Genomic DNA, 25298 nt, shown 5'->3' on the forward strand with positions numbered 1-25298 from the left:
GCCTTGGAGCTCTTCTACTGCTCTACTTTTAAGATGACTAGGAAGTAAATCCTGATTCTGCACTACCTAAAAGCTAGTAGCCAGAAAGCTGTAGCTATAATTAAAAAAACTGAACACTGAAAATTGTATCAGTAATAACAAGGAATATGCCACTTGGTAGGGCAGCCATGAAGCCCTTGGAAAAGACATTTAGATGCTGTGATGTGTCCATACCTATAAAGGTCAGAATCATGCAAGCCATGGCATTCCTTGTGACACCCTATGGAAGCGAAAGTTGGACTCCAAAGAAGCAAGATAGGAAGAGTGTTGACACTTTTGAACTTCTGGGTTGGAGAAGACTCCTGAGAATACAGTGGAAAACAAACTAATGAATCATCAAACCAATCAACACAGAGTGCTGACTCAAGGCACAAATGACCAGGCACAAATTGTCCTACTTCAGACATGTTATGCAAAGACCCAGCTCTCTGAGAAGTCTACAGTGCTGAAGGAAAGAAAAGACGATGACAAACAGCCGCATGGTGGATGGATTCAGTTACTGTGGCCATGGGTGCACCACTGGGAGACCTGAAAGACCAAGAAGTATCTCAAGCACCATACTCTTTAGGATAGATTCTATCCTCCCTACTCTATTTTCTCTTTGGCTTCTCATTGGATCTTCCATAGGAGTGGTCCCCCTCTTGTGGAATAACCCCCACCCTGTGATATGCCTGGTCTCATCACTGACAGGCTGTTGGTGTCCTTAGGAACCCACCTTCGATCCTCCCCAGAAATATTATCCACTACCACCACCTTCCTATTGTTAAGGGATTGCCTTTATTCTGGATTTCATTGGATTTGCAAACTTTCTTCAAAAAGGTTCATTGGAAAGCAGCATATTAAGACCCCACTCCCCAAAACCTTTTTAAGTTTCAGCAAGAAATTAAGCAAGGTAAGCATGAAATACATGAGAATTAAAGCACCTACTAAAAAACAAGGGGAGGGGGAGGGAAAACAGGCCCCAAACATTTCCCAAACATGTCATAGGGTCACCGGATGACTACATCTTCAGCGGGCAAAATACTGATTATGGTCACAGTATGAGACCCTGGCTTCAAAAACACTGATAGGGTTTTGCTCTAAATAATTGGCCACCTTCTCTCTTAAAATGCACTACAGCTAGTCCTCGCTTAATAACCATTCATTTAGCAACCGTCTGGAGTTATGACGGTGCTGAAAAAATAACTTACAATTGTCACAGCATCAACACGTGATTGTGATCCGGGCACTTGGCACCATTTTCGACCTTCCTGGCTGTCTTCCAGTAAGCAAACCAATAGGGAACTATGTGATTCATTTAATGATGTGATTCGCTTAATGGCCACTGCAAAAATGGCCGTAAAATCAGGTCTGGATTGACTTAATGACATTGCTTGGCAACCTAAATTCCAGTCCCAATTGTGGTTGTTAAGTGAGGACTACCTGTAATGCAGGATAGGGATTAAGCTATTGGACTGGCAGCAGATTGGCCCAGATTCAAGTCTACCCTCAGCCAGGAAAGTTCTCTGAATGTCTTTGGGCCAGCCGTTTTCTCTCAACCTCAGCCTACCTCACAGGGGTGTTGTTGTGGGGAAAAATGGAGGAAGCCATCTTGGGCTCCTAACAAAGAGGCATGATATAAATCTAACAAGCAATGGAACATATGTTCCTCAAAGCTTAAGACCTTCAGAGGCCTCACTAAATGAAGTAAGACAGGTAACTATTATAGAGTGGGAGTTTTTAATTCTGGCACCTGGGTTGTAAAATATCCTTTTCATACAGGTTAAGCTATCCCTGCAAATTTTTGCATGCCACACAAAAACCTTTCTGTTCTTTTGGACCTTTTCAATGTAGCTCATATCATCTAGGCATTCCAGTCTTAACATACTGCAAGTAATTTTATTCAGGAGTGGCTGTCTACTTATTATTTATTGTATCTATGTTGCACCTGACTTTCTGGCTCTATTCATTGTTAATATTTATTTACTGAAAGCCATCCAGAAAAATTTAGTGACAGAAGTTCCTAATTGTTGTCATTTTTTAAAAAAAAAATCTAGGTCGATCATTATTTATGAAATACTAGGATTTCTTTTAAAAATGGATTGAGTAAACCTCTCTAGGATGCTAAATCCTATCTACTAGTTATGACAGCTAAATGCAGGTTCCGAAGTTATATGTCAGGTGCCAAAAGGTGAAGCATGAACTCTAGAAATTGCCAAGACAAGGATATATCGCTAGATGCTGCCAAAAGCTGGATAATGAACTACTTACAACCAATCTTTCGTTCTGGTTGCTTATTTAGAAAAAGCCATTCAATTTCACAGAACATGATTTTCTTTGCACTCCATCCATCTCTTTCTGTTAGCAGAAGCTTAACCGAAGCATTATCCTGAACTCAGAACATTTCCTTTTCCAGCAAGACCTCTCTATCTGCACATGTTTCTCTTCTTGGCCAGTTTTCTAAAGAGTTTATTAGCCAGATGGTCTGCATAATAAAAACGGCCTGGCAGTGAAAAAAACAGATGCAAGCAAATGCAGAAAAGAAGATAAGCCTAACCAGCAAAGAGGAAAGACTACATGGCCTAAATCTTCTGGCCAAAAAATTTACAGGCTTATTAGCCTGCATCAACAGAAGATCTGTTGTCTTCTGCAAGGAATGGTTTTTCACATACTTTGTTCAATATTCTGCATTTCTGTCATGTGCTAGCTTGGAATCGATTGACTCAAATTAAGCCCACATCTCCCATTAATGCCTAGGATACTCTGTAAGATGAAATGGACAATGACCCTATATGCAATATTTCATACTTCCTCCCTACCTATCATCCAACCATTTTTTAAAAATTTAATAACAGGTGAAAAATTATTACCTTTAATTTGAATTTAATAACAATTGATATGAACAATACAAGGGCTCAAATTTGGAGACATGGCTTTGCCCCTTAATTTCTCTCTTTGAAAACCACCCCAAAATTCAAAATGGAAAAAAAAAGGAGCCAAAGTATTTGGCCTCACCCTTTCTGAGGGAAGTCTATGGGCCACAAAAGGCGGCGGTGGGGTTGATTTTGCCCCTCTGACCAAGAACACTCAAAAAACGAAAGATTTTAATCATCTAGTAGTGTTTCTCAAACTTTTATGAGTTGCCCAAGTTGCCCAAGACTTCAACTCCCAGAATTCCCCGGCTAACAATCTAATTACAATATCTATAGGTCTACCTGGCCCATAACACTTTGCACTTTCCTTGCCTAATGGATAAGCCATAATATGACTTTTTTTTTTGCACAAGAAGAGTCACGTGAACTTTGCAGTATCAAAGATCAGAATTGTGCAAGCCATGGTATTCCCTGTGACAACCCCACCGCCACCTTTTGTGGCCCATAGAATTCCCTCAGAAAGGGTGAGGCCAAATATTTTGGCTTTTTTTGGGGTGGTTTTCAAAGAGAGAAATGGAAGTGAAAACTGGACTTTGAAAAAGCAGAATAGGGAAGAGTATCAACACTTTTGAAATTTGGGGTTGGAGAAGACTCCTGGGAATACCGTGGACAGCCAAGGAAACAAACCAATGAATCATCAAACAAATCAATCCAGACTGATCACTTGAGGAACAAATGACCAGGCACAAATTATCCTACTTCGGACCCATCATATGAGTTCTCTGGAGAAGGCTCTAAGGCTGGGAAAGGTGGAAGAAAAAAGAAGAGCAGGACCAGCAGCAAGGTGGATGGACTCAGTTACAGGGGCCACTGGAAGATTCGAAAGACCAGTTAGGGACAGATCTTCACGGAGAAAATCTATCTATGTGGTCGCTAAGAGTCGACAATGACTTATAGCATATAATCAATCAATCAATCAATTTATTTGATATAAGATAATGAACATATTCTAAATATAAAGCATGTGAATATAACCTCTCCCTGTGTTGGACCTTTGAGAGTGAAATTGCCAAAGATCTAAATCGCAGGACTGTCTTCAATTAGAAGCATAGTTAGGAATATACAGGACCACTCCTCTTATTCAGACACAGGACTTCAATGAAATTTACTAATAAGCTGAGTTTAAATGCTAGGATAAAATTGGACTAGAACCAGCATTTTTAGTCTGGTGAGACTTTAATGTTTTTGGAATGCCTTTATTTTCATCAGATTTCTATAAAGCTCCTACCAATCCCAAATAGCTGAATCTTCATGTATGCAGATTTCTTTTCAGCTTATTGTTTCGAAGCCAAAAGAAAATGTTGATGATAGTAAGAGAAATTGCTATTATTTGGCAATCTTGTAACATAATCCATTAACAAAAGCCGTTTTGCAAGAATAGAACAGGTATATGGGTATCCAAGGAGATGCAAGGACAGGAAAGTAATGGAACATGAATGTTTGAACATGAGCGAGCCAGTTTGGTTTAGTGGTTAAGGTGCTGGGCTGGAAACCAGGAGACTGTGAGTTCCAGTCCCGCCTTAGGCCTGAAAGCCGGCTGGGTGACCTTGGGCCAGTCCATCTCTCTCAGCCCAACTCACCTCACAGGGTTGTTGTTGTGGGGTAAATAGGAGGAAGAAATGTATGTTCGCTGCCTTGAGTTATTTATAAAAATAATAAAGGCAGGATAGAAAATAAATAAAGCAAATATGTAACTTATGGTCTTCCGCCTTGACAAAACCACACTATTTATTTATTTATTAATCAAATTTATTACTGCCCATCTCCCAAAAGGGACTCTGGGCGGTTTACAATAAAACGTAAATAAAAATATAAAACTGTAAAACACTATAATAGACAATAAAATAAATACAATAAAAACCTCGATGGCTGGAAGTCCTTTGTGATTTGCAGGCGGAGCAGAGTCCTTCTAAGAAACTAACCATCCTCAGGAATGGCCATCCTCCTCTCTCTCCCACCCCAGGCATAATTACAGAACCAGGTCTTTAGCTGTTTCCTAAAGTCCAGGAGGGAGGGAGCCAATCTCGCTTCCGGGGGAAGGATATTCCAAAGGGCAGGTGCTATTGCAGAGAAGGCCTGCCTCCTGGACCCCGCCAGATGGAATTCTCTTGCAGACGGGGTCCACAGCGTGCCCTCTGCACGATTGGGTGGGACGGGTTGATGTGATGGGGAGGAGACGGTCCCTTAGGTAACCTGGACGCTTGCCATGTAGGGCTTTAAAGGTGATAACCAACACCTTGAATTGGACCCGGAAGCAGACTGGCAACCAATGCAGCTTGCGGAGCAAAGGGGTGGCGTGTGCTGATCTTGGGAAACCCAAGATCACCCGTGCGGCTGCATTTTGCACCAGCTGTAGCTTCTGGATACTCTTCAAGGGTAGCCCCATGTAGAGTGCATTGCAGTAGTCTATAATTGATTATTCTATAATTATGACACTGTGTGATGATGTCATAACACATCTGTTGCCATATTGACATCAATGTGGTTTGATATAGATACCACTGAATACTGTATATATATGTAGGTAGAAATGGACAGTGCTTTAGATTCAGTTCTAAAAAGCTCCTCCAACATTTTTTTTGTAACTTAATTAAACAGCCTTGTATGTTCCCAGGATCACAACACTGTTGTGGAGCTTCCACCCAGTAGACATGTGATCCAGGAAAAAGACATGGCTAACTTTAATGATTGGCAAATACAGGTAGTCCCCAGGTTATGACCATTTGTTCAGCGACTGTTCAAAGTTACAACGGCACTGAATCAGGGGGACTTACGACAGCTCCTCAGAGTTCCAGCCTTTGCAGTGTCCCCACGGACACAATTTCCAACGTTCCCTGCTGGCTTCCCACAAGCAAAGTCAATGGGGAAGCCAGCAGGAAGTCATGATAACTTGAGGTCCTCTCTTAACAACCCGCATGGTCCTTGTTTAACAACAGCACTTGGGATGGAGAACTCCGTTGCTAAGTGATGCAGTCACATGACATCTCGCTTTGTGACTAACAAGTTCATACCTCTACATATGCTGCATTTGCACTCATGCCTGTTCTGAGGGACCTCTTCCTAAAAGAATCACAAGCATTGCAGAGTTCTAACACACACACACACACACACACACACACAAACCTATCTACACTGGGTAATGATAAGCTGATGCAAGATGCATTTGTTAGTTTGTAAAACATACCAGACTTTTTGTCATAGTTTGTATTAAGGATTGCTCCCAAATGGACTAAGCTCAGGTATAACAGGAAATTCAGGGGAGTTTTCTGGGTTTAAAAAGTTGTTCTTCAGCTTATAGGCTGGGATCCAAACAAAAAGCAAATTTCGGCACACCCAGGAATTTGCACACACCTAATGAGTTTTTAAAGGTTTCTTACTTTTGGACAGCAGATAACCCTGTGAACTATCATTTCTATATCCTGAAGTCCCTTAATCTCTTTTCTGCAGTTTCAGAAACAGTTTTTTCAGGCAGAAGAATATCTAACTTTCCTTGAGTGAATGGAAGCAGTTGTAACGCTCTTTAGCTCCTGGCTATAAAACAACAGGATGCAACTTTTCACCTCTTTGTCAGTCCTTGAAACATACTGTTACACCCACTTTTCTGAACAAAATGCCTAAGAAATTAATTATATGACTAAAATAAATGTAAGTATATTCTTGAAAATGTGAAGTGTAAACAACTGATGTATGTCAGGGATGGGGGAGGAAAGAGACAAATGTGTGATGATAAAACACATTTACCCAACAGGGGATCTCTGTCAACATAATCTGAACCAAGAAATTTGCTTACATTTCACACCTAGATTCTTGATTTCAAATAAGATTAAACCAAAACAACATATAAACCACGAAAACTAAGAATCAAAGGCAGGTGAGACAACTTGCTGTCACCAAGCTCTGGTTCCTTACTGAAGGAACACTGAACTGCTCCTATATTACGTCTGAAAACACCCAACATACAAATAGAATTTAAAGGACTACTCAAACACCTTTACAAGATACATATTAAGAAACAAACACTCACAAATGAAAGGTGAAGCCCCACCACCAATCAGCACTGAAACTATAGATACTCATTTTCAATTTCAGTTTGGCAAAAACATTGCAGAAGAAAAACAACTTGGTTGAGGTCAGATGAATATTTTTACTGCCTTCTCTGGGTAGTGGCTGTGTTGCTGTATGGAATAGGAAGACATAGGAAATTAAAGTGGTTATCTACGCATTTTGAGTAATGAGCCCTTGGAACAATATCATCATCTAGAGTGAGGGTCATGGGAAAAAGAAGCTTTGTTCATCCTTCTTCCTGGCAAGATTTTCTACACTTGGGTGGAGAGTTTTACAAAATAGCAGAACTAAAAAGGCATTTGCATATTTAGCTAATTTTTCAAGAGGAAAAAAAGAGCAGACTAATTTGCTTTAAAGGAAATGAAGCACATTCTGAGGTAATTTCTTTTAGGCACTAAACAGTCAATGATGCCCAGAACACTGATTAGCCGCCTTTGATAATTAAACCTGGCTTGATCACATCATTTTCAGCATGGCAATTGTTGTTGTTTTTTGTCCAAGCACACATACAAAAAGAGAAAGGATATGTTCAACCACTATTTATGTCCATTTAGAATATACACCCAAGTGCAAGCTCTAACCTCAACTCTGATGCAGTGTGAAAGCTGGGACAAGGCCAATCTGGGCCTATGAATGTGAAGCAACTGAGTTTTGGAGATGCAGAGTTAATCCTTGTCGGGGAACTCGTACCAAGTCAAGCACAATACATCCCTTACACTATGAATGGGAACCTCTGGTTGAAAAACATCTCAGAGAACAGGAAAATTCCCCTTCTGCACTAAATTAAGTATGTCAGGGCAACGAACCATTTCTGATGCATCAGATCATAAATCAAAAGATGTTCACATGCAATTAGCAGAACAGCTATAAAGAATTTCTTAGACGCTACACAGAAATCTGTTACAAAGCACAGCTTATAAACCACACTGCAGCAATAATTGTTTATGTCAATTAATTAATGGTCAAGGTTTTCAGGGTTTCCTTTAGCCAGAACTGAAAATAGTACATTACTTCCACTTTCCCTAGACAGGTCTGCAGTTGAAGCACATATACATCTAAGGAAGTTGAAGTTTGAGGAAATCGTTATTAGAAAACCTCTGATCAGGAAAGTCTTTCACTGACTAATTATTATTTATCATATTTTTAGATGCCCAATGGAAGTGATAAAACTTCACATTCTGTCCTTACACACAACACTTAATTCTGTCCAAATGCCTGACCATTTTGGAATCAAATACTATCTTTGGCTCAGAAGCACACTGAGTTTCCTTAAAGCTGTTCATTTTATAAATTTCTAATAAAATATTATACTGAGGAGAAAATTTTATTATATTATGGAGAAAATCATGTACCAGGCTGGTCAACAACTAGTTTTCCTGGAAACTTCAAGCAAGGACTTGGAGATTGTGATTAATTAACCCTCCCACAGCCTGCCAACAGATCTACCAACCTCTATGCTATTCACTTGATATTGGTTACCGCTGAAAGCCAAATGGTAGTCTTTCCCACCCACTTTAGTCCTCAGATCCCCTCTACCAGTACCCAATGTAGCTATTTTTTCTTCTCCAGATCCGCATCCACAGCCTTTTTGGACAGGGAATCCTACAGGGAATCAGCTTCAATTCAAACCTAGGTTTTGACAGGGTAGAGGAATAACTGATCAAAGAGAGTTATGTCCAAGTCAAAGGGTGATAATCTCTTTGACTTAGAGATCACGATCTTTGGTGAATCATTCCTCCACTCTGGCAACATGAAGGCCAGATACATTCCAAGGCCCTTATCAAACACACACACATTCCAGTAGAAAAGAATATCTGTAGCTCAGGGTTGAACTGTGGAGTCCTTGGTGCTCTTTGAGCTTGGTTGTTTGCTTGCAGATGTTTCATTACCCAACTAGGTAACATCATCAGTTACCTAGTCGGGTAAAGCACTGATGATGTTACCTGGTTGGGTAATAAAACGTCTGCAAGCAAATAACCAAGCTCAGAGAGCATCAAGGACTCCACACACACATTCACTTGATAGTGACTCTGGTTCAACATTACTGACACTCACTTGTAAGCCTCCTATGTTAAAAAAAGCACTGTGACAACACTAACAAATAAGCCTGTGTTTGGGAATTCGTGACATATGCCGACAAATGCCTGTCATGTTAATAAAGGTATTTATTTTCAGTACAATGGGGCCAAAATGAATATGGCACACTCCAGGCCTTTAAATGTCAGCAACAACCATTGCACCACATTTCTGCTATACAGAACCAATTTCCTCTAAATATGCTTTATGGTGAAACCTCAATTTTTCTGGGCCTCAGTGCAACGGACTTTACATGCAACAAAGCAAATTCCATTGCAATTTGCATCCATGAAGTCACTACGCAAAAATACATCTTTTGCATCAATTTAGATCATTTGCATAATATCATCCCACAAACATAAATGGTACAAATGATGTTGCCACAATGATGTATTCAGAGATTTACTAGTCTCTCGGGAAATTAGAGCCTTTCTCTCGAATTAGTTCATTAAAATGAGCTTTTATTATACATACTTGGGACAACTAATTGAGCCAGATTATTTAAATTAAAGGATGTGGGCATTTTAAACACATGCAGAGTACTTCTTCCATGTTTTTCTACAGCAGCTGCAACATTAGGGGCTGATTTTTTTTCCCCCACACCATATTTTAGTGGGCACCTCCTTAGGGAAACTGTGCGAAACAAAATATTCTGCTATATTAAATTAGCAATGGATCATATACATATCAAGTAATCTCCTCCTACAGACAGAGCAAGCATCTGCATGTAAACATGGCCTTATGCAAAGTCACTCTATAATCAGAAAACTAAATCGCTCGCTACAGGATTATGCTTCATTTAAATGAGATATAGAACTAATTCTCCCTGCACTGCATAGTATGGCCATTTTTTCTTATATTACTACCACTGGAGTAACATCAGGGCATTGTTTTGGAAAGGAAGGGGGAGAGGGAAAAATGACATGTAATATCACCTCTCAGGAACAGACACCCACTAAATTTTAAATTGACAAAACAGACATGCCATGCCTCATATTAATCACCATAAAGGTTCCAAGAAATATAAACAGGAAGTGACAGACACTAACCTCATGTGTAAAGTGAAACATTTGCAGCCAGCATTTGGACCCCCAGATGCCAAATAAAAAGCAGATGCACAGTTCTATATATTAGGGCGGACAATGAGTTATGGAACACAGAGACAGACAGCTAAACAAATAGAGACTTCCAAAGATACTTTGAGGGGATTTTAAAAATTTTGTTAAAAAGGCAGAAGATCTGGGCTGAACTAGAAAGCAAGAATGCATTAAAGAGTAATAAAAAAAAAAATCTGAATAAAACCACCACTTATCATTGAAGACTGTATAAAGTCTGGGTGAGACGTGTCAGCACACACATTCCACAACACAGCAACATTTCAACTTTATAATCAGAGCTCCTCAGAAAGCCTCAAAGGAACTAAAAACCAAAACAGAAGAACTATGGAATATCAAAAGCTCATTTTTAAAAAAGTCACTTTGAACTTTTAGGTGTTTTGTAGAAGAGAATAGTTGCAGAATACACAAACAGCCTGTGAAATTTCATTCGCACAAAAACTGGCAATCTCTGAATTTACAAAGGAAGGAGGAGAAAAGCAGACAATTTCATAATCCTGTTCACGTCTACTCACCCATTCCACTGAGGTCACTTAGCTTCTCCTAGGAACAGGCAACTTGATGCCCTCCAGATGTTTTAGTTCTCAGCTTCTATCAGCCTCAGCCTGTATGACCAATGACAAGGCACTGTGGGAATTGTCATCTAAAACATCTGGAGGCCACCATGATGTTTTCCAGAGCTTAAGTTTATCAAAGATCAGTAGCTATATGAATTAAATAGAATCCCTCTACTCTTCCTGAATAGAGGAAATATTAAAGCATTATTTACAATGGGTAAGAGAGGAATATAGACATAACCTTCATGATTTTGCTAAGAAAAGTCTCCTTTTTCATATGCTGTGACAACTGTAAATGCCAGCAAGTAGTGGCGGCACTACCCTAAGGTCTAGTCGTTCTCCAAATTTTATTTAAAGCTGCCTACATTCACTAATACGAGAGTAGATCTCATGGAAATTAATGGGAATTACTTCCTAGTGAAATAACTAAGATAGCACAAAATATTTTTGTTGCTAGCTCTCCCAATAATTTTGCTATTCAATACAGATTGTACATCAATTAGAAACATAGCCAATGTCACTGTGTTGGCAAAGTTGAACTTCTGATGACTCCAAGGATACCTCCATTTAGTGTTCTTGGTAACAATACAGATTGCCATTGCTTTTTTATAAGATGTTTTCTCAACATCTCCATTGTTTGTATGTTTTAAATTACAAAATGTCCTTGATTTAAATGTATATGACTTTAGGTCATTTTTTTTTAAAGTAACAATCATATACAAAAGCTGAGCATATGTCCAAATGAAAACACTGCCTTTTCTTTGTAGACCTAAATATGGCTGTGCTATAAATCTGATTATTTGTTTCTTTGACTATTAGTCAGGTGACATCTTGCCCTTTAAATGTTTGGAGCAAATTCCCATAATTCTCAGAAGTTTCCTATCCAGTCATAAGTGATAGAAAATATGAGATAAACAGATCAAAATAAATAAACCAGTTCTTGACCTCCAACTGGTAAGAACTTTCACAAGATTATTGTGAAAGAGCTTTTACAAAACTACACAACTTATTTTGTAAGCTTTAAAGTCTTTATTCTACTACAGTCTCAGCACACTGTCCTTCGACAAAGAAAGAAAACAGTATCTTCCCATAACAAAAAATATTAATAATAAAAGTTTTTGTCCGTGGTTTAAGCAATCAAAAATAAACTCATGCCACAACGAACAGATAAAGGAGAAAATAATTTTGAACTAACTGTGAAAGGAAACTTCTGTTTGAGACAACAACTTCCAGTCTATTAAACCCAAGCAGATCCATACAGACTCATTTTTTCCACTTTAATAAAAGAACAAAATTCATGAAACTATTTTCTTATGAACTGGAGCTATACATCTTATCCTGAGTGAGGATCCAGCAAAAAGGAAGTAATAGGCTGCAATCAAGCATTCTTCTCAATGAGGCTTATTTCTGTGACAGAGTGGGGAAACTGGTCTGCCAGATGCTGCCTCGCTTACAATTCCCATCATTCATCACCACTGGCCACACTATGTAGGGGTTGACGAGAAATACTGTTTAGGGAACCCGTATCCCGTTATTTTCCTGCGTTAAGCACAGGCCCAACACTTACATTCTAAGAACATACCACACAGGTTGGAAATCAAGAGACAGCTTATGAATGTAGGAATCCTTCCAATTCTGATCTATTTCATACAACTTGTCCTTTCCTTCCACTGCACTGATTTTGCTTTGTGCTATACTTCCACTAAGGCAAATCATGGTTAAAACCAGGCTTCACAATAACACCTCTAGGCTGCTTCCAGGGTCCAAGCATTTCAACAAAGGCCACTAGTGTCAATCCATTATAGCTGGCCCTGATTTACCGAAGAGCAGAAACTGGGCCTAGAAGCTACCCCAGGCTTGGAATGGGAGGGGGAATAATGACACCTGGGGATGGCTAGCGCCATAAAGTGATTCTGAGGGGCCTATTACACTCAAGGACTGATTAAGATCTTTTTGCCATGTAGATTTTATTATATTTGTACTTTTACTGTATTTTGTATTATAATGGTTTTGAATTTTAATCTTGTTTCATTGTAAGCCACCCAGAATCCCCCCGTGGGGGAGAGATGGGCGGTGAATAAATTTAAAAATAAATAAATAAGAACATTCCAACATTGCACAGGATTGTCTAACAAAGGTGATAGCTTTCTAAGTTCTGCCCTTCCTGCCAAGTAAGCCTCTAGCTTGAGAAGGTCCTCCATCGAAAAGGGAACATCAGGGTAGACTTTAAACCTTGAATCCACAGTCTACAATAGCTATACAATGGAAGAACTACTGATACCTAGACTGTAAAATGAAGATCTACCATCTTTCAAAATGTCACCTGGAAAGTGTAATGGTCTTCATCAGAGTGAATAACCCTTGCCCCAGTTCCATTTTTGGAGCTCACCAAAATTCAGCAATAATTTCAGTGTGTTCTGGAAGTTAGAGGCTGCCCTCTCAAGGAATCACATGACTCAGCCAAGAACTAAGTTTGATTCAATCAGATTACGGGCCAATTCAAACAACTGATCGACTTTCAATATATAAACACACCCAGCCCATTTCCTATATTTTCTTCTAGCCAATTTGAATCTCCTCCTCCTCCTCCTCCTCCTCCTCCTCCTCCTCCTCCTCCTCCTCCATGCCTTTGAGTGACTGAGGACTCCTGGTGACTGCCTGGACAAGTCCCTGCAGTTTTCTTGGAAAGATTTCAGAAGTGGTTTGCCATTGCCTCCTTCCTACGGCTGGAGAAAGAGTGACTGGTCCAAGGTCACCCAGCTGGCTTGGTGTCTAAGGCAGGAGTACAACTCACTCTGTCCCAGTTTCTAGCCTGATGCCTCAACCACTATGCCAAACTGGCTCTCACCATTTTTAGCATTCATTTCCATATAGGTAGACAATGCACTGTCCTTCCCAATGCCCTGATACTGTTAGAGTACAATGGAATATCATAGGATGAACAATCCATGGATTGCATGTCAGCCAAACTTGGCAACTTTTGAAGCCCCCTCCCCCTGTTAGGGTTTTCTGGAGTTCTATTAAAGAAAATAAGCAAAGTAACTGATTTATTGAGTTTATGCTGCCTCTGGTAAATGCTAATCATCTGTGAATCACAAAGAGCTATGCTACTGTTCAAATATATTGTGAATTAAAACACACAAACATATGAGTGGGTTTCCAAGCACAGGTTTGGCCTGAGTCCAAAAAAGCAGATAACTACTATTTTTCATAGCTGTAGTGCTATCACTTTAAAATTCAAGGCAATCTGTCAATGTATAATTTTAGGGTGACCTGGATTGGCCCTCCCTTGCTGTATCTTAAAGGATGGAAGAACCACTGTCACACCTCAGTCCTACAGATTAACAAATCAACAACAACAACAACGAAGCTGCAGTTAAAGAAAAGAGCATTTTGTTAACTTTGAATGTACCGACTTCCAACACCCAAATATTTTTCAAACACTAGAACACTAGGCTACCTTAAAAATACACACTATTTATATCACAGACATTTGATCAAATATTTGCTGAAGGAGAAAGCCAGCTACTGGAAACCATTTACAACTCTGAAATTGTGAAATAGCCACTTGCTTTGAAGCTTGGAAAAATACAAGACTCTATCATTTCCCCAAATGTCACCTGAATTCTGAATAACGTTCTGTCCAGTTTAATTATTTACTTCCAAGTGCCTCGATCCTGGTGAATATTTTAAGAAACCTTTTGCCCAATTTATTCATTAAGCTAAGAAGGGAAACTAAAAAAGGAACATACCGCATAGTCTTGCAATGTTTCTACATGGAATAAAGATTATTTGGAATTACTTGTGGCAGAGGCAAATAGAGAAGAAAAGTATGCAAATTAAAAACCCAACGCACACAACATTATTCCAGAGGAGATGGTAAATCAATATTTCCAAATTATAAAGACTCTAACCATCAACCCTGCAAGTATTTGAACCCGAGCTCAGCTTGCACATTGACTCTAAAGAATTTCAAAATTACATACAAAGCTGATCAGCGAAAGAAAACAATGCTTTAAAAGTACGGGAGGAGAGCGGGGTTCACGCAATCCGCACTTGAAAGGATTTTGTCTACCACACAGAATCCAGAGCTACTGCCAAAAAAACCCTCTAAAAGGTAGTTTCCACTGAATTCAGTGGAATTTCTCAGGCCTGGAGAAGAAACAAAACAACCCTCCCCCTCCCTTTAGGCAAAGGCCTATCAAAGTAAACAAAATTCTGAAGAACCGTGAGAAATATGTGCTTCTTCTAAGCTTAGATTTCAGAGTATTTTTAACCGTAATAAGTGTTAGCATACAGATGTGAGCTAAAGTTTAAACACAGTGGAATCCATCACTATATTTGGTGCAAGCAAACTATACCACAATCAACACTGAGAAGCATAAAATTTAGCCTGGGAAAGGAAAGAGCAGGGAGCTGCCTAAATCCACAGGGCATTCTAAATCTCTTAAGCATATTTAAGAGATTGGAAAATATATACAGTACAGGCAAGGAAAAACGCATTGCAACCTCTTGTTCTGCCACACATCTCACTGGTGACCAACTTTTGACCTAACCTCCTTCTACAGAGTTGTTGCAACGATAAACTGGAGAAACCACATGTAATTGTACATCACTTAAAGCTCTTTAGATTAGAAGTGAGATTAAGATAATAGTTTTCAGTAGAAGTCTTGCTCAGAAGATAAATTGTTTATAATACTCAACACTGGCTTAATACAAGGTAGATCAAGTAGACTTATACCTATTTATATATATACATTCATTGTCAAGTCCACTTCAAAGCAGAACTGGCTACGTTTTCCAGGTTTTTTAACAGAATATCAAATTTGTGTCACCCTAAAAAAGTCATTTGTTTTCACATGTTTATAGAGTAATAACCCACTCCGGTTGTATTTGGTGAAGTAGACTATAGCCCGATGAAGGTTATATCCATAATAAAAATAGTGTTTCTCAAAATGTCTCAAGGTTCTCTGATGGCTTTGCTCTAGCAGACAGAACTAAACCACTGGAAACGTTCAGACATATCTTTAGGTTTGATAAAGCCACAATCTTTTACTCTATGTCATTACATGAGGAGCTTTAAAGAAATCAAAGCCAGTGAACCATTTCACTGTTTTCTTCTCTTCAGGAAAATCCTGCCTGATGCATTTCTTCAGGCTAAGAAAAGATTTTAAAGACCTATTTCTAAAAAGCCTCTCATAATATTTCTCAAAATGTGACATAAATACTGATAAAATTATGGATCATCCATTGCAATCATAAATTCTGATATTAACCTAAGTAGCCACAAAAAATACAAAGAATCCAGTTCTTATACATAACTGGGAACTGTTTTTAGAAGGCGCACTGGCATATTTCCCTACAGTCCTACAAATTCAGGGATGGATCAATAATTTCATTCATGTGACCAAACTAATCAATTAAAATATAACCTCAATAGTTATCCCAAATATTTTCATTTTTGGAGCACTGATTTTGATGAAAAAAATGCACATCTACAAAGACAGATATTGGATTGACAGATGATACAATTAGAAGGAAGTCCAGAACTGTGAAATGAACTCACTGTTTTTGACCCTTTGAGCCTTTCAAACTCCTAAAAAGGGCCTGGTTCTGTGGTCACAATGCAAACACTTTAACTAGGTGAATTCTGCATGTTTGGGACACAGCTGCTTTAAAGAGTTGTAGACAAGTCCTACATTTGCAATCCTCCATGCATCAAAGCACTTTCTTGAAACAGAGTCCAAAGTGCTTAACAGCCTAAAATTTAAACTAATGAAGACCCAATTTACCCAGGTTTTAATTAATTCCAACTAATCATTCCTGCCAGGGCAACACATAGACCCAGTTAATCAACCATCCAAGGGGAAAAAAAAACAGTCTTTCCATACATAATTCACATCTAACCTTAGCAGCAGAGAGCACACCTCCCAAATACTGGCTATTATGAATATCATGAATACTCTCTGGGTCCAAGGGCCATGGGATCCTAGGCACTTTCTAGAGAAAATTGGTAGGGACTTTATTTCCATAAGGGTGATTTTGACTGTTAATGTGATTATTTGCTTCTAGACTGACCAGTAAGGATATTTCACTGGGTAGTGCATGCTGTGTGAACATGGTCCCTATGCATGGTCCCTATTAAAAGAATAATTCAGCTGTCCAAGTTTTAAACCTATCTTAACAAATTCCTTGCAACATGTCACTTCCCTGTGAATTATCACTAAACTGAATTGAAACATGTCACAGAAGTCAACAGGCCATAGCCTTAATACTATTTGGAGCCAAGTTCAGTCATCAACATCCTCTTAGGCATCACCGGATGGCAAATGAAGACCAGTCAGCCCAGCCAGCACACTAGATCTAGGCTGCAAAAACAGGATGAACACTAGATGGCAGCAAAGAGTTGGTTTTCTGAATTCCTTTACTGCCAGCTAGTGGTCATTTTAAGTTTTACTGCACAGACATTTGCTCACAGATTGTGAGCTCTACATAAATTTAAATATGTTGAGGAATTATTAACTGGGGGGAGAGAGACCCTCACTTTAGCCTGCTGATGGAACATTTGGTGACCACTACATCTATACAAGAAAATGAAGCTCTTGCCCTGAGCTTTTCTTCCCCTACCCCTCACAACAGACCACAGGAAAAACAAAGTTTTTCTCTTTCCAACTAAGTGGTCCTGTCTCCTGGGTGTATTTTAGATATGGGTCAAACAAACAAGACAGGAAGTTAAACACCCCACTACGTTTACTGCACAGGTTAAAAGAAAATGTAAATAGCATTGTGGGAGGGAGACAGCAGCAATCAGAGGGGGGTATTCTACTGCTGTCTAAAGAAGAATTAATCCTCCTAAGCTGATACATCCTTTCATGAAAATCTTCCCAGTATTACTGGGAAACATCCTCTCCATGAAAAAATTACTTTGGAAGGAAAGGTCTTTATCAGCACTGCTGCAAGAGAAAAAAACTGATCCAGATAATTATCAATGGAAATAAATCAACCCAAAGTTCTAACCAGAGGTACAAATAATCAAGCTCCAATTCTCTTACTTTGGATGCATTATGCAAAGACCTAGCTTCTCTTTCTCAATAAGATTGTAATGCTGGGAAAGGTGGAAGGAAGTAGAAAAAGAGGATGACCAGCACCAACATGGATGGACACAATTACAACATGGATGCATCTTTGGGAGACCTGAAGGACCACACTGGGAACAGATTCTTTTGGAGAAAATCTATCTACGTTGTCACTAAGAGTCAACACTGACTTGATGGTACATAATCCATCATCATGTGTGAATTACCTGATAGTTTATTGTGGTGTCCATAACTATCATGGCAATGCACACTATCCAATGGACATTCTCCGGCACATATACAGTACATACATACAAATCATTTGTGACAAACATACACAGCTTAGGCCCAGGCTCAATCAGGACAGGGTATTCCTTCAGAGTCCACCTTCAATTTTAGGACATCCATGAGGCACCCTTTCAGGCCTTGCCATAGATGTGTCTGATAAACTCTCTCCCCTACCCCAATGTTATGGGACAAAGCAGGCTCCTTCCCCTCCCAAGGGACCAAATCTATGCGCATTTCCCTCTATAGCATGCTTACTGTTTCCATTTTTTAATGTTTTACAATTTGGGGGGTTTTACTTTAGCTTTTATGATCATTTTTATTGCATTTATGTAAGCCACCCAGAGCTGTTAAGGGAGTGGGGAGCATAAAAAAAGTTTCTAAATGAGATAAATAAGTATCCCGGGAACACAGCCAGAGCTGCCTCTCAAGCATACTTATGCATTTCTAAACATGTATTTCTTGCATACAAAGATCACAGGCCCACACAACATCTATGCACTCTGTCCTAGATGTATCCCCGGCTGAACTTGCTGCCAGCACTCACTTCAATGTAAAATGGAGAGCTGAAGCATCATTTAGCAGTCTTAATTTCTGGCTGTTTTTACAGCATGCCCTAAAGCAGGGGTGTGGAATCTGCAGCCCTACAAAATATAATTAATTAATTAACCTCACGATGTTTTTTTCATGGCCATACTATGTAGGCTACTAGGAGTTGCAATGCAGCAACCTTATACTCACGGAGTGATAGAGAACTTTTAGCCATCTAGATTTTATCATATTTTTATTCTTACTCTATTTTGTATTTATAATTGTTTTGAATTTTAACCTTTTTTTAACTGTAAACCGCCCAGAGTCCCACCTTTGGGGGTGAGATGGGCAGTGATAAAAATCTGATAAACAAACATTTGAAGCGCCACAGCATTTTCATCCCTACTATACAATGTTTGCAGCCATTGTGGGAAGGGTATTCTACTTCACTCTCTCTCTTCTTCCATTCAGTTGTATTCCCGCGCCATCCTTACACACACAGACATTTAGTCATCAAAGTGACTGATCCCTATCTTGAACCTCGCTTTGAACCTTGCTCATGGGGGGAAAAATAACCCAACACACCAGCTATCCTGTGTTTAGCTTCCGAGTAAAGCCACATAGAGTCTCTAAGACTGTAAACTCCTACGAGGAAGGGAAGCTGTATTTCGGGCGCCGGTCTGCCCAGCGCCTTGCACATGGCTGGGAAGGAATACAGGAGGACGCGCAGAGAAGTAAGATCTCCGAAGTCAGCCGGGAAAGCGCATTTGGAGGAAAGCAGTGAATGGCAGCAAACGCTACGCAGGGGGAACGCTTCACCTAGTCATTTAGGCACGGAATCGCTGCAGGCGCACACCTCCCTTTGCCTGCGCACAGCAAATGCGCGCGCGGCTATGGGGAGCACGGCGCGCGTGCAATGGAATGTGAAAGCCGCCCCCCCCCGCGCCTTTTGCTACCAGCAGGAGAGCCCCTTCCGCCGGGTCCATTGAAACAAAAGAGCGGCCCTTTCCGCCCCCTCCCGCCACCGCGCCCTGCCCTACTCACTCCGGAGCGCCCCGATGAGGAGACTCCCGTCCTTTATCAGCTCCTTAATGAACTTGTTGGTCCTTTCCAGCTCCACCTCGTGACATTTCAGTCTCTCCCTGAAATCCGGGCTGTCCAAGTAGGAATCGCTGAACTCCAACGTGGGCAGCCCCATGGCGGCAGCCCGGGCAGAGGAGCGGCTGGGCGGGCGGGCGCCTGGCGCTGGATCTTCCGCCCGCCTCGGGGGCTCTGCTGGCGAAGCGGCGCGGCGCTCCCCGAGGTCGTTGTCAGCTGCTTACATGGTCCGGCCAGCAGGACATCGCTGGGTCAGAGCCGCCTTCCGGCCGATCGGAAACCCTTCCCGGTCCCGCAGAGCTTTCCCTGGGGCGGCTCTCCTGCCCGCTCGACGGGCAGCTGCGCTGGGAGAAGGCAGAGCCCCGCTCGGCCCAATCAGTACAGCACGCCGTGGTTCCCCCTCCCCGCCCGGCTTTTTTCCTGCCCCGCCACGCCCCGTCCCTCCTTTGGGATTGAGAGGGACCACCCACCTCTCCAAAGTTGGCGCTCCTGCTTCTCTGCCCACCTTTCTTGGAAGGTCTTCTGTCAGGTTGCTTCAAGTACGCGTTAGGTTGCACTGTGGCAGTAAAAATGGCACCTAACCATGGCCCTTTTCAGTTTAGGGCTGTGGGAGGTAAACTTGCTGTAAGTAGGAATTTCCTTTCCTTCCATACTATGGTGTTTTAGCGATAATAATGCAGTGTTTCTTAAAGGGTGTTCCTAGGACCTCTGGCAGTCCCCCAAGACCCTCTCCAAGGGGGCAAATCAAAATAATTTGCCAGCCTGTGTTGAAAAATAATATCGTATTAAAACCCCATCAAACAGTTGTGAGAAGCGGCAGCAAATGTGTCAATTTAAATTTTTAATATGGTAAGTATTGATAAAAACAACCCGTACAAACAAAAGCTCTTTTGGGGTCTTCCGTCATTTTTAAAAGTGGGTCCTGAGAGAAAAAAGTTTAAACACAGGTATAATTTATAAGACCCTTTTTATTTAAATATATATTTTATTTATTTATTTGAATTTATTAGGTGCCCAATTTAAATGGATGCTGGGCGGCATACAAAGCTAAAAAATGTAAGGAAAAGTTTACAGTTTATGGAATTCAAGTAAAATACAAAACAAATAGGCACTCCTCATTTTTAAGGGCTGAAAGCAAAGCAGTTTAACCTGAGAATCTTTGCAACAACCACAAAAGGTAGGCCAGTGTCATTATCATTATGTGTGGACTGAGATTTGAACCTAAACTTGCTGGTTCATAGCTTGAGCTCAAAGGTGTCTGAAAGGTAGACATTAGTTGGGAAAATTTTGCCCACACAGATATCCAATAATGGATGAAAAGCTTTATCAGTTGGATTTCTGCCTGACCTGCAGGATATTGGACCCTTACTGAAATTATCTAAACTACCATATATGTGAATCTAGAAAAAAAAAACCTACCATATAAATTTGCTTAGATCAGGGATAGATAATATTTTCCTTGGAATAGTGGTTCTCTGTCTCATAATCTTAAATCCCCAGATCATTTTATTAAAGAATCTGGGTCTCACCAAGATTAAATCTATCACATCTGGTTTGCATAAATCTACGCAGCCATTAAATGGCAGCAAAAAGGTGCAAAACACTAACTCTTTTCTGACACCTAGTGGTCATCCAGATTTTGCATTCTAGATATGGTATATTTAAGAAAGCTTTTTTTCTGAGAAAACAATTTATATGTTTAGTGATATTGCTCTTACTTATCAGATACAGTACTATAAGTTTTAAAGACAAAAAAGATGCAGTAATGCTGCTGATAATTTTTACTGTAAAAATAACTGGTGCATGGTAATTGGGGGACTTAAGCTGTGTTTGGTACCGTGGGAACACCCCCAGAGTCCCAACCAAGAAATAAGTTCAAATGATGACTTTAAGCTAAGTGGGGCTGGAACAGGCTTCCTCTAAGCCCAAACCAAGAAATTAGTCCAAACAGTGAGAGCTAACACTCTGAAAACGTTATGCCGTGTCCTGTACTCTTAAAGACAAGAAATCAAGGAAGTTAAAAATAGATCCACTGCAACATCAGGTTAATAAACAGTATACTAACTAATAAGGTTCTGAAAGGACTTAATTCAGTTCTACAGCTGGAGCTAAGCAGGACTAGACCTGTCAGCTTCCTGGATGGGTGACTTGGTCATATGAACACCTTGGCAGAAGGTGCTGGGCAGCCACAGTAATGTTCGTTGTTGGATGCGATGGGCAGTCAAAATCCCACCCCTTTTTAACATGCATCACATACACCTTAAAGGGGGACATGGCTTTGATCACCCAATCCCACCTGCCATTCTGAAGCCAGTGACCATCGCTGCAATGCTCTCTGAAGAGCAGAGCCTAAATATTGTAGGAATAAAACAGCATGAGGAAAATAAAATCAGGTCATCCCAAAAGTTTAAGCATGTTGTTAACATGCAAAAAGAAGCATTAGAGAAAATGATTCAACCACACGGCAGAAAAAATACAAGGCCTGCATCTAATAGCTACCAGGAGCCCAGATTTTGCCATTCCAGCTCTTGCTGAACTACTTCCAACAGGCCTGGCCTGCAGAGCTAGGAATGAGGGATGCTGGGAGTTATAGTTCATCTACAGCTGGAGGGCCGCAGTAATTTTCAGACTGTGGAAGAGCTCTAATGCTTCCAAACAAATAATGGTTGTCTTGTCTTTCTTAATGAATTTTCTCTTGAAAAAAAAAAATTACAGAAGGCAAAATTCAAAAGCTTTTCAAGTGGACATCAATGGCATCTGGATTCCTTGTAACATTTTTGGTGATTACACAATAACAATCTCATCTGGAATCAAGCTTAGTAGGAAAGTTAGTTAAGGACTTTTTGAAAACATCTGGATCAGTGTTCCTTTCTCTGAAGGAAATTTAGCCATCACCCTTGATTTCTTCTTATGGTTCTTAGTCTTTCAGCAATGGTGGAGATATTCTGAGGACAGTACCTGTTCACAAGGAACAACACCATAGAGGTGAATCATAATTTTTCCAGTGGCAATCTTTGTTCCGTAAGGGTGTTTTATGGGATGATGTAACATTGCTCAGAGAGCAGATGTTAAGTTTCTCTTGGCAATTCAAACATAGAAGGAATTCAAGGATACAAAGATGATAAGATTTATTGTAGGAAAGCTAACAAAACCATTATGAAAGAATTCCAGTGACTGCTGTGTATGAAATGCAACCCTTTTTTAAATGGTAAAATCAGGCTTCCAATTTGGGCACCATTCCCCCACCCAGGCTATGAAACGGACGGGGAAGTACAAAGAAAGTTGTCACATGGAGAAGGAGAAGACATCCTTCTGGTTTGGTTTGGTTTGGTTTGCCTAAGGCAACAACATCTGCATGGACGGTTGTGCCATGGAACCTATCCCAGAAACTTTTTCAACATACAGGATTGTTTCCAGCAAACAATTGCACTGTTAGGGCCCAGTTTGCGATCTCATCGTGTTTTGAGAATATAAGACTTGTTGCTCCATATCTGTTTTCCAGCTCATAAAAGCATTCACAAAGAGTTGTGATGTTCAGATTAAATTCTAGCTTAGTTCCCATACTGCCTAACCAGATGTGGCAAGTACCTTAAGGAAGAAATGTCATGTTCTTTTCTTACAGGAAGGTGTTTTTTTTGGGGGGGGGGGTAAACAGGGAAAAATCTTCCATATTTTCATTTGTGTGGCTAATATTAATGGGGAAAATGTCCTTTGTTTGACTTCTTTCTATCCTTTCCATGCACACGATGCTTTGTTATTTTTCTCAGTCCTTGTGTTTTTATTGTATTATGAGAGCAACAGTTCTCAATCTGCATGCCAGTGTATTCAGTTCAGAGAATGCTGGTTTTGTGCTGATACATATATCTTTTACGTGTTTCAGGCTCCCTTTTCTCCACTCCCCGTATTGTTTTAAGTTGCAGATGTTTTCTTAGGATCCTTATGGTTCTATCTCTTAGTATATTCACATTCAAAGTCCATTGCTTTATTATAAAACCTATTGTTCAAAGCATCCATCCCAGACTTATATTTTTAAAACAAGATGATTAGATTTTAGGTCAGCCCTTTTTTTAACACTCAGAATCTGAGAAGCAAGAGGCTTCAAGTCTTTGGAACAATAAACAGAAATGTAACGTAGCCTTAAGGCGTGGTAGAATACATTGGGTGGCCTGCTGTTTTAGTAGGTGGGCTGTGTGACAGAGGAAAGATTCACCAAATTAAAAAAAAAGTGGTAGAAGGGGACATAGTTCTGCATAACAATTGCACATATTGATGTATGTGTTGGGTTGTAGAAATATCTTTTAAATAGAAACATATAACATCTCATCCTAACCATTGCCGAGGTCATAAATGGGATTATCTGAGCCCACAGGGACCCATGCAGCCCTGATTTGTTCCTGGAAGCCCTCAAAGCCCCCTCCAACAACAGTTGCTGAATATGAGGGACAGGATTTCCTGCTATTCTGAGATAGTGAAGATTATTGTATAGCATAAAACAGCTATGCACAGTTTCAGAGGTGTGAACTTGAATTCTCTGTAGCGGCAATGCTAACTGGGAATTCTGGACTCCATAGATCTGGAGGATGTAGCATTAAGGGAGGACTAGTGTGACTCCTAAATAGGGTATAAAGTTAATTTTAAAAACACTCTGGAATGTAGGAAAAAAACAGAACATACCTGTCCTGCTCATACTTGTGGATAGCCCCTATTTGCATAATTGTCCCACCCACTGCTGCCATTGATCCAACCCCCAGGTTATCTACCATGGTGTAAGAGTGGAGGAGGAAATGCTCCTCCTATCCCTTTTAGATAATTTTGAAATTGAAGAAACTTACAAATTTCAAAACTTACGAATAAGCTCTATAAAACAGTAGATATGGCTACTTTACTGGCTTCTTCTCAACTCTAGGGCAATGTAAAATAATTCAGCCTTCAAGAAAATGGCAGAAGGACAGGATTCCCAGCATGGCAACAAAAACACCAGATGCCTACAGACTCATCCCATGGTGCCTGCCATATTTCTGCCCTGTTCTAAATGTTTGATTGATTGATTAATTAATTAAACCAAATTAAGATGGAAGCTGACACATTGCAAAACAAAGCACCAGCCTCCAGAATTCTGAATCATCATTATTTCCAAGAATACCCATAGGATCCACAGAATAGCTAATATGTTTTGAGTAAATGCACCATGAAGAAAGCCAGTTTGGTGTACAGTATTGGCATCAGGCTAGAAACCGGGAGACCATGAGTTCTAGTCCCACCTTAGGCACAAAACCAGCTGGGTGACCTTGGGCCAGTCCCTCCCTCCCTCTCTCAGCCCTAGAAAAGAGGCAATGGCAAATCATTCTGAAATCTTGCCAAGAAAACTTCAGGGCATGTCCAACCAGTCGCCAGGAGTTAAGACTGACTCAAAGGCACCCCCCTCTCAAAAAAGCACCCTATTATTTTGTCTGTAAATCAGCCCATCTCTGGAGAAACAGAAAAGTTGGGGATTGATACGGATGGTCATCGTTTAATACCACTCGTTCAGCGACCATTTGAACC

At 40.3% G+C, this 25298-nt stretch overlaps 1 protein-coding gene across 2 annotated transcripts in view; it reads right to left on the reverse strand.

Moving 5' to 3' along the window:
* The window catches only part of ARHGAP42 (Rho GTPase activating protein 42), a 136673-nt gene extending 116551 nt beyond the window's left edge, over positions 1–20122 (reverse strand). The window contains exon 1 of one of the 2 annotated variants that reach the window (XM_063305865.1): positions 19701–20122. In XM_063305865.1, coding sequence (XP_063161935.1) covers positions 19701–19854 — 154 coding nt within the window. In that variant the 5' untranslated portion in view covers positions 19855–20122. The remainder of the gene's footprint in view (positions 1–19700) is intronic. The other variant, XM_063305864.1, reaches the window with a different exon arrangement.
* Positions 20123–25298: the final 5176 nt, after the last annotated feature.

This window comes from Candoia aspera, chromosome 5, assembly GCF_035149785.1.
Source record: "Candoia aspera isolate rCanAsp1 chromosome 5, rCanAsp1.hap2, whole genome shotgun sequence".
NCBI lineage: Eukaryota > Metazoa > Chordata > Lepidosauria > Squamata > Boidae > Candoia > Candoia aspera.